This window comes from Orycteropus afer, unplaced genomic scaffold (assembly GCF_000298275.1).
Source record: "Orycteropus afer afer isolate SDZICR_OR568_19922 unplaced genomic scaffold, OryAfe1.0 scaffold00464, whole genome shotgun sequence".
NCBI classification, from domain to species: domain Eukaryota; kingdom Metazoa; phylum Chordata; class Mammalia; order Tubulidentata; family Orycteropodidae; genus Orycteropus; species Orycteropus afer.
The window spans coordinates 358240-375316 of NW_006922051.1; the positions used below are offsets into that span (position 1 = coordinate 358240).

Below are 17077 nucleotides of genomic sequence, written 5' to 3' on the forward strand. Positions count from 1 at the left end.
ACCCCTCCTTGAGTTTCCGAGACGAATCACTACAGAAATAGATTGCCCAATCTTCCTTTCGAGGAGAGGCTGGTGAATTTGTATGAGTCTATTGTGGTAAAAAGTCAAAGAAAGGTTTATACAGGGAAAGAAATTCACTTTGTTGGTTACTGGGGATGGGATGGAAGAAGAGGGAAAATTTCTGACTACTTGGGGGTCACATGTTGATTTGGGTGCAGGGTGGGGCGATATGGAAAGATTGTATGACCAGCACAGTGACAACGGGGAATGGGAGGACACGGAAATGTGCACAAAAGATACAGACAACATAGGCAAATACTATGACATGCACAATACTGTATTACCAGTGGCACAAAACACTAGGCTATATAGCTAAATGTACAGACAGATAAGATCAGGTGGGGGTAGGAAAACAGGAATATACCCAATACCAAAGATAGATTTGGCTGAAAATTGTCTTACATACATACTTCTGCTACAAAATTATCCACATATACTACAAAAATAACAGAGGACAAATTTGGAGTAGCTACTCAGAGACAACCAAGTACCTTGAGGGAGAGAATCACTGGGGCCTGTGCTCTCAGGACCATATTCTCAGGGGACATCATAGTCAACTGGCACAACCTCATACATAAAAATCGTGTTCTACATTGCACTTTGGTGAGTAGTGACTGGGGTCTTAAAAGTGTTCAAGCAGCCACCTAAGATGCAACTCTCTCTTGTCTGGAGCAAAGAAGAGTGAAGAAAATCCAAGTCTTTTGAAATAATTTGTTGTTGCTGTTGTTAGGTGCCGTCGAGTCAGGTCCAACTCATAGCAACCCTATGCACAGCAGAACGAAACACCGCCTGGTCCCATGCCAGCTCCATGATCCTTGCTATACTTGAGCTCATTGTCACAGCCACTGTGTCAATCCACCTCGTTGAGGGCTTCCTCACTTTTGCCGACCGTCCACCTTCCCAAGCATGACATCCTTCTCTAGGGAATGGTCCCTTCTGACAACATGACCAAAAACATGACCAAAGTAGGTAAGACGAAATCTGGCCGTTCTTGCTTCCAAGGAGCATTCTGGCTGCACTTCCTCCAGGACAAATGTATTAGTTCTTTTAGCATTCTGCGGTACTTTCGATATTCTTTGCCAGCACCACAACTCAAAACCATCAACTCTTCTTTGGTCTTCCTTATTCACTGTCCAGCTCTCACATGTATATGAGGTGACTGAAAATATCATGGCTTGTGTCAGGCGCACCTTAGTCCTCACGGAGACATCCTTGCTCTTCATTTAGCATTTGAAAGAGATCCCTTGCTATACATTTTGTAATGTCCTGACTGCTGCTTCCCACTGGCATCGATTGTAGAACCAAGCAATGTGAAGTCTTTGACAACTTCAACCTTTTCTCTGTTTATCATGATGCTGCTTATAGGTCCAGTTGTGGGGATTTTTGTTTTCTTTATATTAAGATGTGATCCATACTACAGACTATATTCTTCAATCTTCATCAGTAAGTGCCTCAAGTCACTTTCTGATTTTCACCAAGCAAAGCTGTGTCGTGAGCATATCGCAGGTTGTTAACGATTCTTCCTCCAATCTCAATGCCACATTCTTCTTCATATAGTCCAGCTTCTCAGATTATCTGCTCAGCATAGGATACAACCCTTAAGCACTCCCTTCTTGATTCTAAACCATGCAGTGTCCCCTTGTTCTGTTTGAACAACAGCCTCCTGGTTAATGTATGGGTTCCTCATGAGCACAATAAAATGTTCTGGAATTCCCATTCTTCTCAATGTCATACACAATTTGTTATGATCTACACAATCAAATGCCTTTGCATAGTCAATAAAACACAAGTAAACATTTTTCTGGTATTCTTTGCTTTGAGCCAGGATCCAATGACAGTAGCTATGATATCCCTTGTTTCACATCCCCTTCTGAATCCAGCCTGCACCTCTTGAACTTCTCTGTCAATATAATGCTGCAACCATTTTTTAATTATCTTCAGTAAGATCTTACTTGGGTGCGATATTAATGATATTGTTCTATAATTTCCACATTCTGTGTGATCACATTTCTTTGGAATGGGTACAAATATGGATCTCTTCCTGTCAGTTGGCCAGTTGGCTGTCTTCCAAATCCTGGCATAACTGAGTGAGTGCCTCCAATGGAGCATCCGTTTGTTGAAATATCTCAATAATTTTCCATCAATTCCCAGAGCCTTGTCCTTCGCCAATTCTTTCACTGCAGCTTTGACTTCCTCCTTCAATACCATTGGTTCTTGATCATATGGCACCTTCTGAAATGGATGAAGATCTATCTATTCTTTTTGGTACAGTCACTCTGTGTATTCCTTCCATCTTCTTTTGATGCTTTCTGCATCATTAAATATATTGTAGATAGAATCTTTCAATATTTCAACTCAAGGCTTAAATTTTTTCCTCAGTTCCTTCAGCTTGAGAACTGCCAAGCATGTTCTTCCCTTTTGGTTTTCTAACACCAGGTCTTTGCACATTTCATTATAGTAATGGGCTTTGTCTGCTCGAGCTGCTCTTTGAAATCTTCTGTTCAGTACTTTTATCTTGTCATTTCTTCCATTTGCTGTAGCTACTCTTTGCTCAAGGTCAAGTTTCAGAGTCTCTTCTGACATCCATTTTGCTCTTTTTTTCTTTTCTCATCTTTTTAGTGACCTCTTGCTTTCTTCATGGGTGATGTTCTTGATATCATCCCACAATTCTTCTGGTTTCCAGTCACTGGTGTTCAATGCATCAAATCTATTCTTTAGATGGTCTCTAAATTCAGGAGGGATATATTCAAAATATTTTGGCTCTCGTGGACTTGTTTTAACTCTCTTTAACTTAATCTTGAACTTGAATATGAGCAGGTGATGATCCACAATCAGCTTCCGGACTGGTTTTGGCTGAAGATATTGAGCTTTTCCACTGCCTCTTACCACAGATGCAGTCAATCTGATTCCTGTGTATTCCATCTGGTGAAGTCCATGTGTATAGCTGCCATTTGTGTTGTTGAAGAAAGGTATTTGCAATGAATAAGTCGTTGGTCTTGCAAAATCCTATCATGCAATTTCCAGCATCATTTCTGTCCTCAAGGCCAAATTTTTCAACTGCTGGTAATTCTTTGTTTCCAACTTCTGCATTCCAGTCACCAGTGATAATTAACACACCTGATTGCATGTTCGGTCAATTTAAGACTGCAGAAGCTAATAAAAATCTTCACTTTCCTCATCTTTGGCTTTGGTAGTTGGTGCATAAATTTGAATGATAGGTGTATTAACTGGTCTTCCTTGTAGGCGTATGGATATTATCCTATCACTGACGGCACTGTACTTCAGAGCAGATCTTAAAACATCCTTTGTGATGATGAATTCCATGCCATTCCTCTTCAAATTGTCATTCCCAGCATAGCAGACCACATGGTGGTCTGATTCAAAATGGCCCAAAACAGTCCATTTCAGCTCACTAACCCCTAGTATATCAATCTTTATGTGCTCCATTTCATTTTTGACAACTTCCAATTTTCCTAGATTCATACTTCGTACATTCCATGTTCCAATTATTAATGGATGTTTGCAGCTGTTTCTCCTCAATTTGAGTTGTGCCACGTCACCAAACTGAGGTCTCAAAAGCTTTACCTTATCCCTATAATTAAGGCTGGTTCTACTCTGATGATGCTCCTCTTTCCTGGTCCTATTTTGAGAGTCTTCTGACCTAAGTGGCTTATCCTCCTGCACTGTATCAGACAGCGTTTCTCTGCTATTCATAATGTTTTCCCTGGCCAATTCTTTGAGAAATGGATGGCCTCCTCCTTCTTCCTTGTCTGTCTCAGTCTGTAAGCTGTTAAAACCTGTGCACCATGTGTAACCCTACTGGGTTTGAGACACTGGTGGCACAGTACCAAACCTCACAGCAACATGCCACCACAGTAAGACAAACTGACAGACAAGTTTGTCTCCCTTAGCTGTTTAATACCTCTCCACCTTCCCCTCCTTCCCCTTACATAGATCCCTGCCTCTTTCCCCCTGCTTGGGAGGGGCATGGCCTGCCTTTGCTTCCTCCTTCTGTCCTCGTTCTCACCCTGCCCCTCGGTTTTTTCTCTGCTTTCCCGCCGCATGGGAGGGCCATGGCCTGGGTTCCCAGCCTTACCTGGAACCCTTCCTCTGCTTCCTCACTGTCTTGCCTCCCCCCAGCTTTTTCTTAGTCCAAAGATATAATGGACCCTGAGACTAGAACTAGATGATGCCCTGCTACCAATGCCAACCACTCAGAAAGGGATCAAAATTGGAGATCCTGGATAGAGTGGGAGGAAAAATGTGGAACAAAATTCAGAAACACAAAAACAACCAGAATTAATGGTCAGATAGAGACTGGTGAAACCCCCAAGACTATGGCCCTGGGTTATCCTTTGGTCCTAGAACTGGACTCACTTTTGTGGATTAGCTGACAGCCAAACAGTAGAAAGGCCTATAAGCAGAATATTTACCCCAGGGAGATGCATCCCTTAGAACAATCAACCGTAAGAGATCAAAAGGGCAGCATTTGCATAGGGAGAAAGCTGGACAGACAGGAATGCACAGATAAAGACACAGGGAAGGGGCAGTCACAGGGAGAAGAGCTGTTTGTTGTTGGGATTGTAATCAGTGCCATGAAACCAAATGTATATGAACTGTTGAGAATAAAATGAATCTGCTCTGTGAATTTTCACCCAAATCACAATAAAAAATTAGAAAAAGAGAGAGAAAAAAAACCTCACCTCTCTTATAGTTTTTTTCTCATTGGGTATGTGTTCTAATTATTCAACTTGTTCTCATCTCTTCTTGATGAGATGTAAGTTCTTTTTCTCTGGTGGCTTATTGATACTCAGGTCTGTTGTTGTTAGGTGCTGTCAAGTCATCTCTGACTCATGACAACCTCGTGTACAGCAGAACAAAATACTGCCTGATCTTGTGCCAAACCCCACGATCTTTGCTACACTTGAGCCCATTGTTGCAGCCACTGTGTCAATCCATCTTACTGAGGGCCTTCCCCTTTTTCACTGTCCCTCCACTCTGCCAAACATGGTATCATTCTCCAGGGAATGATCCTTTCTTACAACATGACCAAAGTAGGTGAGACAATGTCTGGCCATTCTCGCTTCCAAGGAGCATTCCGGCTGCACTTCTTCCAGGACAGATTTGTTAGTTCTTTTAGCAGCCCATGGTACTTTCAGCATTCTCTGCCAACACCACAACTCAGTCTTCCTTTTTCACTGTCCGGCTCTCACATGCCTATGAGGCAACTGAAAATAGCATGACTTGTGTCAACCACACCTTAGTCTTCAAAGAAACATCTTTGCTCTTCAGCACCTGAAAGAGCTCCTTTGCAGATTTGTCCAATGCTATAAGACATGTAATATCTTGACTGCTGCCTCCACTGGTGTTGACTGTAGAACCAAGTAATATGAAGTTTGACAACTTCAAACTTTTCTCCATTTATCATGATGCTGCTTATTGGTCCCGTTGTGAGGATTTTGGTTTTCTTTATATTGAGGTGTAATCCATTCTGCAGACTGTAGTCTTCAATCTTCATCAGTAAGTGTTTCAAGTCATCCTTTCAGTGAACAAAGTTGTGTCATCTGCATAATAGAGGTTGTTAACGCATTATGCCACTCCTGATGCCACGTTCATCTTCATATAGTCCAGCTGCTCAGATTATTTGTTTGGCTTACAGACTGAACAAGTCTGGTGAAAGGATACAATGCTGACACACTCCCTTCTTGATTTTAAACCATGCAATGTCCCCTTATTCTGTTCGAATGACAGCCTCCTGGGTCTACGTAGAGGTTCCTCGTGAGTACAGTTAAGTGTTCTGTAATTCCCATTCTTCTCAAAGCTACCCATAATTTTGCATAGTCAATAAAACACAAGTACACATCTTTCTGGTATTCTTTGCTTTCAGCCAAGATCCATCTGATATCAGCAATGATATCCCTTGTTCCATGTTCTCTCCTGAACCCAATTTGAATTTCTGGAAGTTCTCTGTCAATATACGGCTGTAACTGTTTTTGAATTATCTTCAGATTAAGATTTTACTTGCGTGCATTATTAACGATATTGTTTGATAATTTCCACATTCTGTGGAATCACATTTCTTTGGAAAGGGTACATATATGGATCTTTTCCAGTTAGTTGGCCAGGTAATTGTCTTCCAAATCTCTTGGCATAACTGAATGAGTGTATCTAGTGTGGCATCTGTTTGTTGAAACATCTCAATTGATATCCTGTCAATTCCTGGAGCCTTGTTTTACGCCACTTCCCTCAGTGCAGTTTCGACTTCTTCCTTCATTACCATTGGTTCTTGATCATATGCCACCTCCTGAAATGGATGAACATCAATTATTTTTGGTACAGTGACTCTGTGTATTCCTTCCATATTCTTTTGATGTTTCCTGAATCATTCAATATATTGTCCGTAGAATCTTTCATTATTGCAACTCAAAGCTTAAATTTCCTCTTCAGTTCTTTCAGCTTGAGAATGCTGAGCGTGTTTTTTCCTTTTTGGCTTTACAATTCCATGTCTTTGCACATTTCATTATAATAACTGACTTTGTCTTCTTGAGTTGCTCTTTGAAATCTCCTGTTTAGCTCTTTTATCTTGTCATTTCTTCCATTTGCTTTAGCTACTCTTCATTGAAGGGCAAGTTTCAGAGTCTCTCCTGACATCCATTTTGGTCTGGCTGCCAATATATCCTTAATAGCCAATCTTTAGCTGGTGAAAGGCAAAGGGGTCTCTCACTCTGTGGACTCTGGTTTAAGGATAGGCTGCCAAACTCCTCATGAAGGACCTAGCTAATGGAAACCACTCTGTTCATAAATCTCCATTCTCCCAGCCTCAAGGTTAAGAAAGACGCTCAGACCTCCAAAGTATCTCCTTCACCTAGATCATTTTGGGAGGAAGGGAGAGGATGGGATGGAGTGGGCAGAACACATTCATAATTGTCTATGTCAAAGTAACAAATCCTCCAAACCAAGCTCTTCACAGAATCTTCAGCTCTCCTGCCTTTGTACTGGGTTCTCAAGCTTTGTTCCAGTAGTGTTAACAAGTGAGGACTGCCACAGTGATTAGTTCAGGAAGTGGGGGAAGGGAAGGACACTCAACTTGGCAAACAGGCATCAGCCCAGCAATTTTATTCTTGGAACTATTGGGGAAAAGGGTATTTTCTTTGGGTAGGGTCTTCTAAGCTACCAGGATGGAAGCCTTGAGCTATGAGTAGTTACCATGGCATGTCTGAGAATAAAATACCTGTGAATGAGGGCAACAGGAAGGAAAACTAAGGTAAAAGATGGATAAGGGCGATTCCTAATATTATCAAATGAGTACATTGTCCAGGCAGACCTGGAGCCAATGCGTGTCCTTGGGATTTTTTTATTCATACCAGCCGATAAATTCTTTTTGCTTAAGCTAGTTTTAATTCCTTCTTTCACTTGTGACCAAAAACTTAATACACATGCGCCTTAAGAAAAAAAATAGAAGAAGAATTGTCTAAGTTTTATTAACTAAATGAAATCCCTGTTAATATTTATGTAATTTTGTTTATTGTTTTCTTATGTAGAATTTCTGATATAATGTGGTAAATAAAATTTTATATATTTCATCAACAGACATAAATATGCTTATTAAATTATCAACCATTTTTCTTTCTCCAAAATTCTGGTGTCTTTAAATTTTGCTCACTGTTCCAATTCTTCCTTAGTTTCCGTTACTCTTCTTTTCCAATATTTTAAAGGATTTCATGGTTTCAATTATTTCATTCTAATCCTATGCTAATTTTAAAATAAAAGTAGCACAGCCTAATTATAGTTCACTAAAACCTAGGGATTTTCCCCTATCCAACAGGTTAACTCATTTCTCAGCTCTAAACATTTAAGTCTCCTTACATGTACTTTTTTAAAAATTACTATAATTATCCCTATGAGTTTCTACCTTTTTATAAGTATCGTTTTCCTTTAATTTTATTTAAAGTATCATTCTGGACTTACTCTAATACCTTCCCTCAAGTAAAAATAGCAATCTTCTTCTACCCTATCCACCCACCCTCAAATTAAAATGAACTTAATATACTATCTAGAGGCATTTTCTAATCATTTTATCTAACTGTTCTGTTGACATGTTTCCAGGTGAACTTTCTCTCATAATGCCACCTCAATAGATCCCATAATTCCTTGCTTTATCTTGTGCCTTAAGAAAAAAAAAAAGCTGTTATACAGCTTCTCAACCAGACCCTGTACTCTCTGCAAGAGATACTCATGACACTAAGCTCCATTATTTACAAACCAGTAAGAAGAAAATGGTAGCTTTTCTAGGAAATTTAAATGTGAATATAAACAGAAATAACATAGATTAGAAAAGAAAAAAAAAGTTACTTGCTCACTATTCTTCATCTTCATAATTTACTTGTTATATGTCTTTTCCTTACCCAGAATCATAAAATTTCCAATTCCTTCTGGTTCTCAGTAATGAAAAAACTACGTTTTACTGACTCTTTGAACCAAAATTGAAGAAACACACATATAGTTCTACTCCCCCACTGCTGCTGAGTCAGATCTGACTCATAGCAACCCCTCCTTGCGTTTCCCAGGCGGTATCACTACGGAAGTAGATTGCCCAACCTTCCTTCCGAGGAGTGGCTGGTGGGTTTGAACGGCCAGCCTTCTTGTTCACAGTCCAACGCCTTAGACACTGTGCCACCAGAGCTCCCATAGTTCTACTTAGAAGTTAGAAAATTAGACTATCCTAATAGCTTTTGGTAGCTTTATTGTGAAAGATAACAGAAACTCAAGCGATCTCATTCAACTACCTTAGCATTTAGAAATAATCATCAGAGAGTAACTCTGAATGTTCTAAACAACATGGACAACAGAAGTTACAGAGCAGGCTTGATTCTAAAATCTGATTAATTCAATTCAATTCAAGTGTATCAAACCTATATTGTATATAAGGTATAAGAGATACAAAAGGGACAAAGATATGCTTTTAAGGAGCTAACAAATTAGTGATATATTCTCTCAGTGGATTTATATTGCTTTCTTTTCTATACTTCAGAAATGCAGTCTTGATTTCCTCTTTCACATAAATAAGCATAAAAATCCAACTAGAAACAGACATACAATTAGGTAGGTACAGTGTGTAAAAACAGTAGATTCAAAATATCCTTCTAAGATGAAAAATTGACTTTTTGGTTAATAATACAAATTCCAGAAACCTAACTTAAGTAATTTTAAGAGAAAGAATATGTAGGGATTTATGTACTGAAATGGAAAAACACACTCATTTGAACTCAGAGATCTTCTGTTAAATTCCCTTTCACAGCCTGAGTTTCTCTTGACACTTACCAGGTAATTAACAGTTTTTCCTTTCCTATGAGAAGCAGATTAGATTGACAAAATGCAATTTCTGCCTACTATTCTCAAATACTAAGATCTGTGTGCCCCTATCCAAAAGATAAATCATATGTATATTATAACAAGAAAATTAGTTGGCAAAATTCCTGTGAAGTTTCCTTACCCAAAAATTGCTTATAGCTTGATGTTTCAATTGGAAAACAGAAAGAGAATCTCCCCTTATTTCTCAAATGACAACTGTATCCATTAAAACTGTCATTAAAAGTGTTGTGACAACACAAAAACATTGTTCTACATCCTGCTCTGCTGAGTAACGACTAGGGTCTAAAAGCTTGTGAGTGTGCCATCCCATCTATGATACAATAACTGGTCTATCATCTGGAACAAGAAAGAGTGAAGAAAATTAAAAAGACATGGAAACAATTAGTCCAAGGGACTAGTAAACCATGGAAACCTCAGCCTACATGACCCTGAGACCAGAAGAACTGGATGGTGCCTGGCTACCGCTAACCACTCAGAAGGGCATCAAAATTGGAGATCCTGTACAGAGCAAGAGAAAAATGTGGAACAAAACTGAAAATCGTAAAAAAAAGACTAGGCTTACCATTCTGAGAGAGACTGGTGAAACCCTGGAAACTGCCTCTACTCATCCTTTGGGCCTGGAATTGAACTCACTCTCATGGCTTCCAGCAAACAAAAGACAGGCCTACAAGGTGTACAATTATATCAGGCAGGTACACCCCTTAGAACAATCAACTGCGGGGGATAAGTAACACAGCATTTGTACAGGGAGATAGATCAGGGGCAAGAATGCATAAGAAAGGACACAGGAAAAAGGTAACTACAGAGAGGAAGTGGGAAGAGAGCTGTTACATTGTATGGGATTACAATAAATGGCACAAAGCAAAATGGGTATGAACTGCTGAAAGGAAAACCAATTTGCTGTGTAAACTTTCACTCAGATAACAATCTACCAAAAAAAAAAAAAGGGGGGGGGGATAAATGAAAAGAAAAAAAAGTGTTGTGACATAATGTGCTCACCATCCTACTCCCAAGAGAGGTAATAAAATGGTGCTATTTACCATTAGGAGTTCTGTTGGCACTATGGTTAAAAGCACTGGGCTGTTAACAAAAAGGCCAGTGGTCTGAACCCACCAGCTACTTTGCAGGACAGGATTTACATGCTTAGAAACCCTCTGTGGTAGTTCTACTGTGCTACAGGGTTGCTGTAAAAGTAGAAATCGACTTGATGGCACTGGTTTGGTTTGGTTTGGTTATTCACCAAGTATTTCCCAGTGTATTGCAGGGCTGTAAATCCTGCTCTTTGGGTTTAGACATGGTCATGTGACTTACTTCAGCCAATGAAACACAGCAAAAACTTAACAGCCAAGGAGCAGTCTGCATTTTTCCTGTCTTATTCATCATGAAAGCACAAAAACAGTACTTCACTCTTTCTGGGTCCTTGAGTAAGGACAACAAAGTACATAGATCCTCTTGGCAAATGCACAAAAGCCATGTAGTATGAGTAAGAAATAAACTGAGTTATTTGTATTTTACAGATTTTATGAGTTATTATTAACATAATTTAACCCTCTTGTGACCCATAAGACATATTAAGAGTTCACCAATATTTTCCACCAGGGGGTTTTAGTGGGAAATTGCTAGACCATTTTTAGTGTGAGCTGCCATCTGGTGGGTGTCCGTATAACTGTGTAAATCTGAAGAAACAGGCCTCATCTCACCAACCCCAGCACCAGAGAACCCTCAAGACATCTGTGTCCCACTAATTGTATAAAAATCCATTTAACTCAAAAAAATTGTTTTTCATTTCATCTGAATGCCTTCCATTACTAAAAACATGGTTTTAACAAAAAATTCAAAGCAGAATGTAATTGTCTTGAAAGGGTTAACTAATAATATAATATAATAAAGAGCTCTGACTTCATTTTTGATGTTTGACTGATGATATTCTTCAAGCCTCATCACTCCGTCTTCCTTTACTGTCCCACAACATTAGCCTATGTAACTTATACAGGTATCAGTAATTTAAAACTTGTACCGAGAAATTGGGTAACAAACCAATAAAAGAAAATGTGATACTAGCTTGGGGGTTGGGCATTAGGCACATGGTAACTGTCATAGTGGTGGTGGTTTGTAGTGGCAAAGCATTTGATAACTATGAAACTAACATCTGTGTTATCTTGAAAAGCAGATAAATTTACCCAATGAAAATTCCTTTCCTCTTTAGCACAGAAATTGCCAGTGTTACAGATGGTGGTAACTTTGTCAATACAGGTCCCAGAACGATGGCATATAGAACATGATATACATACAGCATAAATAAGAAATAAACTTTTCTTGTTTTAACTAGCTAAGATTTTGATGTTTATTACTACAATACAAACTAGCCCAAACTACTTGTTAACAAAAGGGTATTCCCTGTAACTTCCTCCATTAAACTATCTAGTTGTGGCCCAAAAGCATGGGTGAGAGTGTGGGCAAAACTCTCTGTGTTTGCCCCTGAGACAAAATGAGTTGAGCCAGTTAAGGGTTCCCTGACGGTTGGAAGGCCAGAAAGGTCTGAAAGTTCAAAATAATCCCACTGCCATCAACAGGCTGAAACTAAGGCAAATACTTGTTTTTGGAGAGATAATGTAGGTACAGGAAATAAACAAACAAAAAAACCCACTGCCATTGAGTCCACTGTGACTCATAAAGACCTTCACTGGGTTTCCAAAGTGGTAAATTTTTATAGAAGTAAATTGCCCCATCTTCCTTCTGCAGAAAAGCTGGTGGATTTGAACTGCTAATCTTTTGGTTAGCAGTCAAATGCCTTAGGCACTGTGTCACCAGATTATATCTGTACAAAACAAAAATATCTAGAAATACTTATATTCTAAACATTAACACAAGACAATCTCTGGCACCAAACATTCAAATGGTTTCTATTTATTTTTCTTATCTCTATTTTCTGTTTTTTTTCTAAAATGAATATGTAATATTCACAAAATAGAAATTTTGAAAACGTTGTATATTATGTATAGAAGTTATAGACTAATAGAACTTAATTTCTTACTAAGGAAATGTTTTATTCTCTAGTAAGAAATCGAAGTTTTACTACATTTTATGATAAGAAGCTCAACTCTCTTTAAAAATTGCTAGAGGTATTATAGAAGCTGATAAGCTTTAGGCAGTCATTAAAAAAAAAAAAAAAAACTCTTAAAATTTTAATCATATGCCAAAACATCATTTTGTATATGATGAACCCTAACGCCTATAAATAACAGGAATTTCTGGAAGTGTGAAAAAGCATAAATTATATGAATTACAGAAAATCAACATACTAGACTCTTGAAAATATCAAGTTTAAATTTTTTGTCTAACATAAATTATTTATTACATGTAATCAAATCACTTACTAAATGAGAAATATGATCCAGAGAATTGCTAAGAGACATGTTCTTTTGATTCACAAATATTTAAATACATTTCTTGCTCTATATATCTTCAGTACGACAGTAGTTAATAGGACTATATACATTTGTCAAAACCTAATTAACTATACACTTAAACCTACTGAACTTTAATGTATGCAAATTACACCTCAATGAAGCTGATTTTTAAAAATCCTGTTTTGATAAAATTTTGGCAGATTATTTTCAGACCATTCAGTGGCGTAATCATTCAATATAAGATCTATTTGATTATACACACTGAATCCAGAAAAAAAAATTTGTGCACAGTGAATGTAGAATCTCTTCCTCCTAAATTCCTATCACTAATACTCAGTAATATTGCCTAGCAACCTGTGATTCTTCCTTTCCCTCAACTCCATCTTTCAATAAAGCCATCAAGTCCTGTCAATTCTACATTTGTTCAACTCCTCTGCCACTGCTTTTGTTCACTTCTTCTGTTCTACAGCAACAGAATAATTGATTTCTCCATCTTTAATCTTCCCACCTACCAATCCAACTTCCATAATGCAGAAAAAAACTATCTTGCTTGGGGTGGGGGCGGGGGGAGGAAGCAATGATAATGGCAATAAAAACTTGTTTTAAAACATTAAACTACCTCTGAGTAAAGTCCAACATCAATGACACTAAACCCCAAAACCCAATGAGGTCGAGTTGATTCTAACTTCCAGCTACCATATGGGACAGAGTAGAACTGGCCCATAAGGTTTTCATAGTAGGTGACTGCCACATCTTTTTCCCACAGTGCAGCTGGTGGATCTGAACTGCTGACCTCTCTATTAGCAGCATAGTGCTTTAACTACTGTGTCATCAACGCTCCACTGGCACTAAATGCTTTCTAAATAAAATTACTCCTCTTGAACAATATCAATCCTTTCCCAAAAAAAGAAAAGAGAAACTGTATTTCATATATCTGCGTATAGAGCCATCTTTTCCTTTTCTAGCCTTTAAAATCCACTTTCAATCCAATTTCCTCCGTTGGAGTCACCATGAAATCAAAACTGACCCAAAAGCAGCTAATAACAACAGGTAGAGAGAGAGATGTTTCAGTTGTGTTCCCATTAACTCCCATGAACACACCATTACTCATTATTGCCATGTTTCTGTCCTTAGATATGAATTTCTCTAGGCCAGGACCTGAATCTTCTCTAGCAACCACAGTACCCAGCTCATGTCGTTTTGTTATGTGCCGTCGAGTCACACCCAACTCACAGCAACCCCTCCTTGGGTTTCCAAGGCGGGATTCAGTACAGAAATAGATTGCCCAACCTTCCTTCCAAGGAGTGGCTGGTGGGTTTGAATCACCAGTCTTCTGGTTAGCAGTCAAGTGCCTTAGGCACTATGCTATCAGAGCTTCTACCTAGTTCATACTAAAAATAATTTACAGATTGAAAAATAAAGGAATAAAAATAGTATTGTTAACAAAAAAAGACAAATACAATTTAATTTTTCTTAAATAGAAAGCTTAGAAGATAGGACATTATAGGAATAGTACCTTGTCTACATGGAAAATTAAATCCAGTTCACAGACATTTTCAAAACATTTGTCTAATGTTTCCACAAATACCTAGGGAAAGTAAAGAAAAAAGGTTAAAAGCTTTTGAACATTGTGAATCTATTATATACAAGGCAGACAATTCATAAATATGAACTAAAACTTTTATCACATTTTTCTTTTTAAAAATTAAAAAATGGTATAAAGTATGAAAGGAGTAATGAAAGATTATTTTTCATGGAAAACTACTTTTTCTTATATAAATATGCAAAATAAAATACACTTTGCTGAAAATAACTAATGTCTAGAAAGTTTTATAACCATTACTTGCAATAGGACCTAAAAATACTGAAAAAAAATTTCCTTATCTTCATGTGAGGAAATTAAAAAAAAAAACTCATTATTAATACTTATCAAGAAATACAGTATTTTTCAACTTTACAAAGTATCTTGCAGATCATTCCAGTTTTAAAAAAAAAAATAGATGACTGGTATGGCATAGGCCAAATCCATGCCACACCTAATATAATCAGTAATTTTTAAATAGCAAATCAGTATAAAAGATCATTAAAAATTACATATAGAAAGAGCACAGACTTTGGAATCATACACACCTGCGTTCAAACTCTGGCCTGATTAACTTATAAGATCTTGTGTGGAAAAAGGGTTACCTAAGCAGTCAGTCTTGGGTTGATTAAACCAAGTACATTGCCAATTCTCGGGAACTGAGTTCTGAGCTCTTGACATATTCTGTCAGATAACAGTGTTTTTGCATGCCTGAAGCTCTGGGCCATTCTGTACCAGCCTGACCAGATAGTTTATGTTAACAATTTGATTTATGGTGAACAGCCGCCTTTGCCTGGGAGTCTGAAGCTTGAGTAACTGAACTCAGTCACTAAGATCTACATGCATAAGTGACTCTTCTCCAATAAATACCCAAGATGCTCAGGCTAGGGTGCCATCCCTGTTCAGGAACACTTCAAGCAGTTACATATTCTTGCTGAGAGAAATAAGAGTACCTCATGTGACTCCACTGGCAGGAGATATATGCAAGCTTGCATCTGGTTTTCTCCAGAATTTGTGCTTTTTCTCTTTTTGACTTTACTCTGTATCATTTCTGTAATGAACTATAATGGTAAGTATAATAACTTCTGAATTCTGTAACTCCTTCTAGTGAATCATCAAGGTGGTCTTGAGAACCCTTGACAAAGATCTTCAAAAATTAATGTTTTGAATTCTACATTGCATGGCTATCATTGACTTTTTATTCTATTTCTACTCCCATTATCCCTCTCTAGTGCAGCTATTAATAATTATTGTAATAGTATATAATGTTATCATAAAATAGCACTAGTCAATAACAACAGACATAACCCACAGGATTGTCCCGGGCAAACTGTAATGTATGGGTAAGCACAGGTGATTTTATCGGGCAAGAAATTAAATCTGAGCAGCAGACTTCTTTCTGTACGGTATATATATATTTAATAGCACATCCACATAAATAATGCACACAAACATTTAACAGGAGAAAATGACAAAATGAGGAAAACAGTTAGGGCATACCAAGCCCATGCATATACCACATGTATTGAAATATTTCCAAAAGTGAATTTCAGCCTCATTCAATAGTCCAAAAATATAACTTTTGATGATTGTTTTTGTCAGGTACAAGTCGTCTCCGACTCACAGTAACCTCATGTACTGCAGAACGAAACATTGCCCAGTCCTACACTAGCCCCACGATCTTTGCTATACCTGAGCACATTGCTGCAGCCACTGTATCATTACACCTCATTGAGGGCCTTCCCCTTTTTCGTTGTCCCTCCACTTTGTCAAGTATGATATCCTCCTCCAAGGAACAGTGCCTTCTTATAACATGACCAAAGTAGGTGAAACAAAGTCTGGACATCCTTCCTCCCAAGGAGCATTCTGGCTGTACTTCTTCCAGGACAGATTTGTTAGTTCTTTTAGCAGCCCATGGTACTTTCAGCACTCTTCCCCAACACCACAACTCAAAAGCATTGACTCTTCTTCAATCTTCCTTATTCAGCGTTCAGCTCTCACATGAATATGAAGCAATTGAAAATACCATAGCTTGTGTCAAGCATACCTTAGTCTTCAAAGAAACATCTTTGCTCTTCGGCACCTGAAAGAGATCCCTTGCAGCAGATTTGCCCAATGCTATACGATGTCTAATGTCTTGATTGCTGCTTCCATTGGTGTACTACTGTAAAACCAAGTAATATGAAGTCTTTGACAACTTCAGTCTTTTCTCCATTTATCATGATGCTGCTTAATGGTCCAGTTGTGAGGATTTTGGTTTTCCTTCTATTGAGGTGTAATCCAGACTGCAGACTGTAGTCTTCAATCTTCATGACTAAGTCATCCTTTCAGTGAGCAAAGTTGTGTCGTCTGCACAACACAGGTTATTAACGAGTTTTCCTCCAATCCTGATGCCACAATCTTCTTCATATAGTCCAGTTTCTCTGATTATTTATTCAGCATATAAGTTGAGGAAGTATGCTGAAAGAATACAACCCTGACACACTCCCTTCTTGATTTTAAACCATGCAGTGTCCCCTTGTTCTGTTCAAATGACAGCCTCCTGCTCTATGTACAAGTTCCTCATGAGCACAATTAAGTGTTCTGGAATTCCCATTCTTCTCCATGTTATCCATAATTTGTTATGATCCACACAATCGAATGCTTTTGCATA

The 17077-nt window shown here is 38.2% G+C and overlaps 1 protein-coding gene across 1 annotated transcript in view; it reads right to left on the minus strand.

Annotated features, from left to right (window-relative positions):
• Nucleotides 1–17077, minus strand: part of AP3S1 (adaptor related protein complex 3 subunit sigma 1) — a 138530-nt gene that overhangs the window by 24655 nt on the left and 96798 nt on the right. Inside the window, exon 4 of the mRNA XM_042782772.1 lies at nt 14359–14430. Within this exon, the coding sequence (XP_042638706.1) occupies nt 14359–14430 (72 nt within the window). The remainder of the gene's footprint in view (nt 1–14358; nt 14431–17077) is intronic.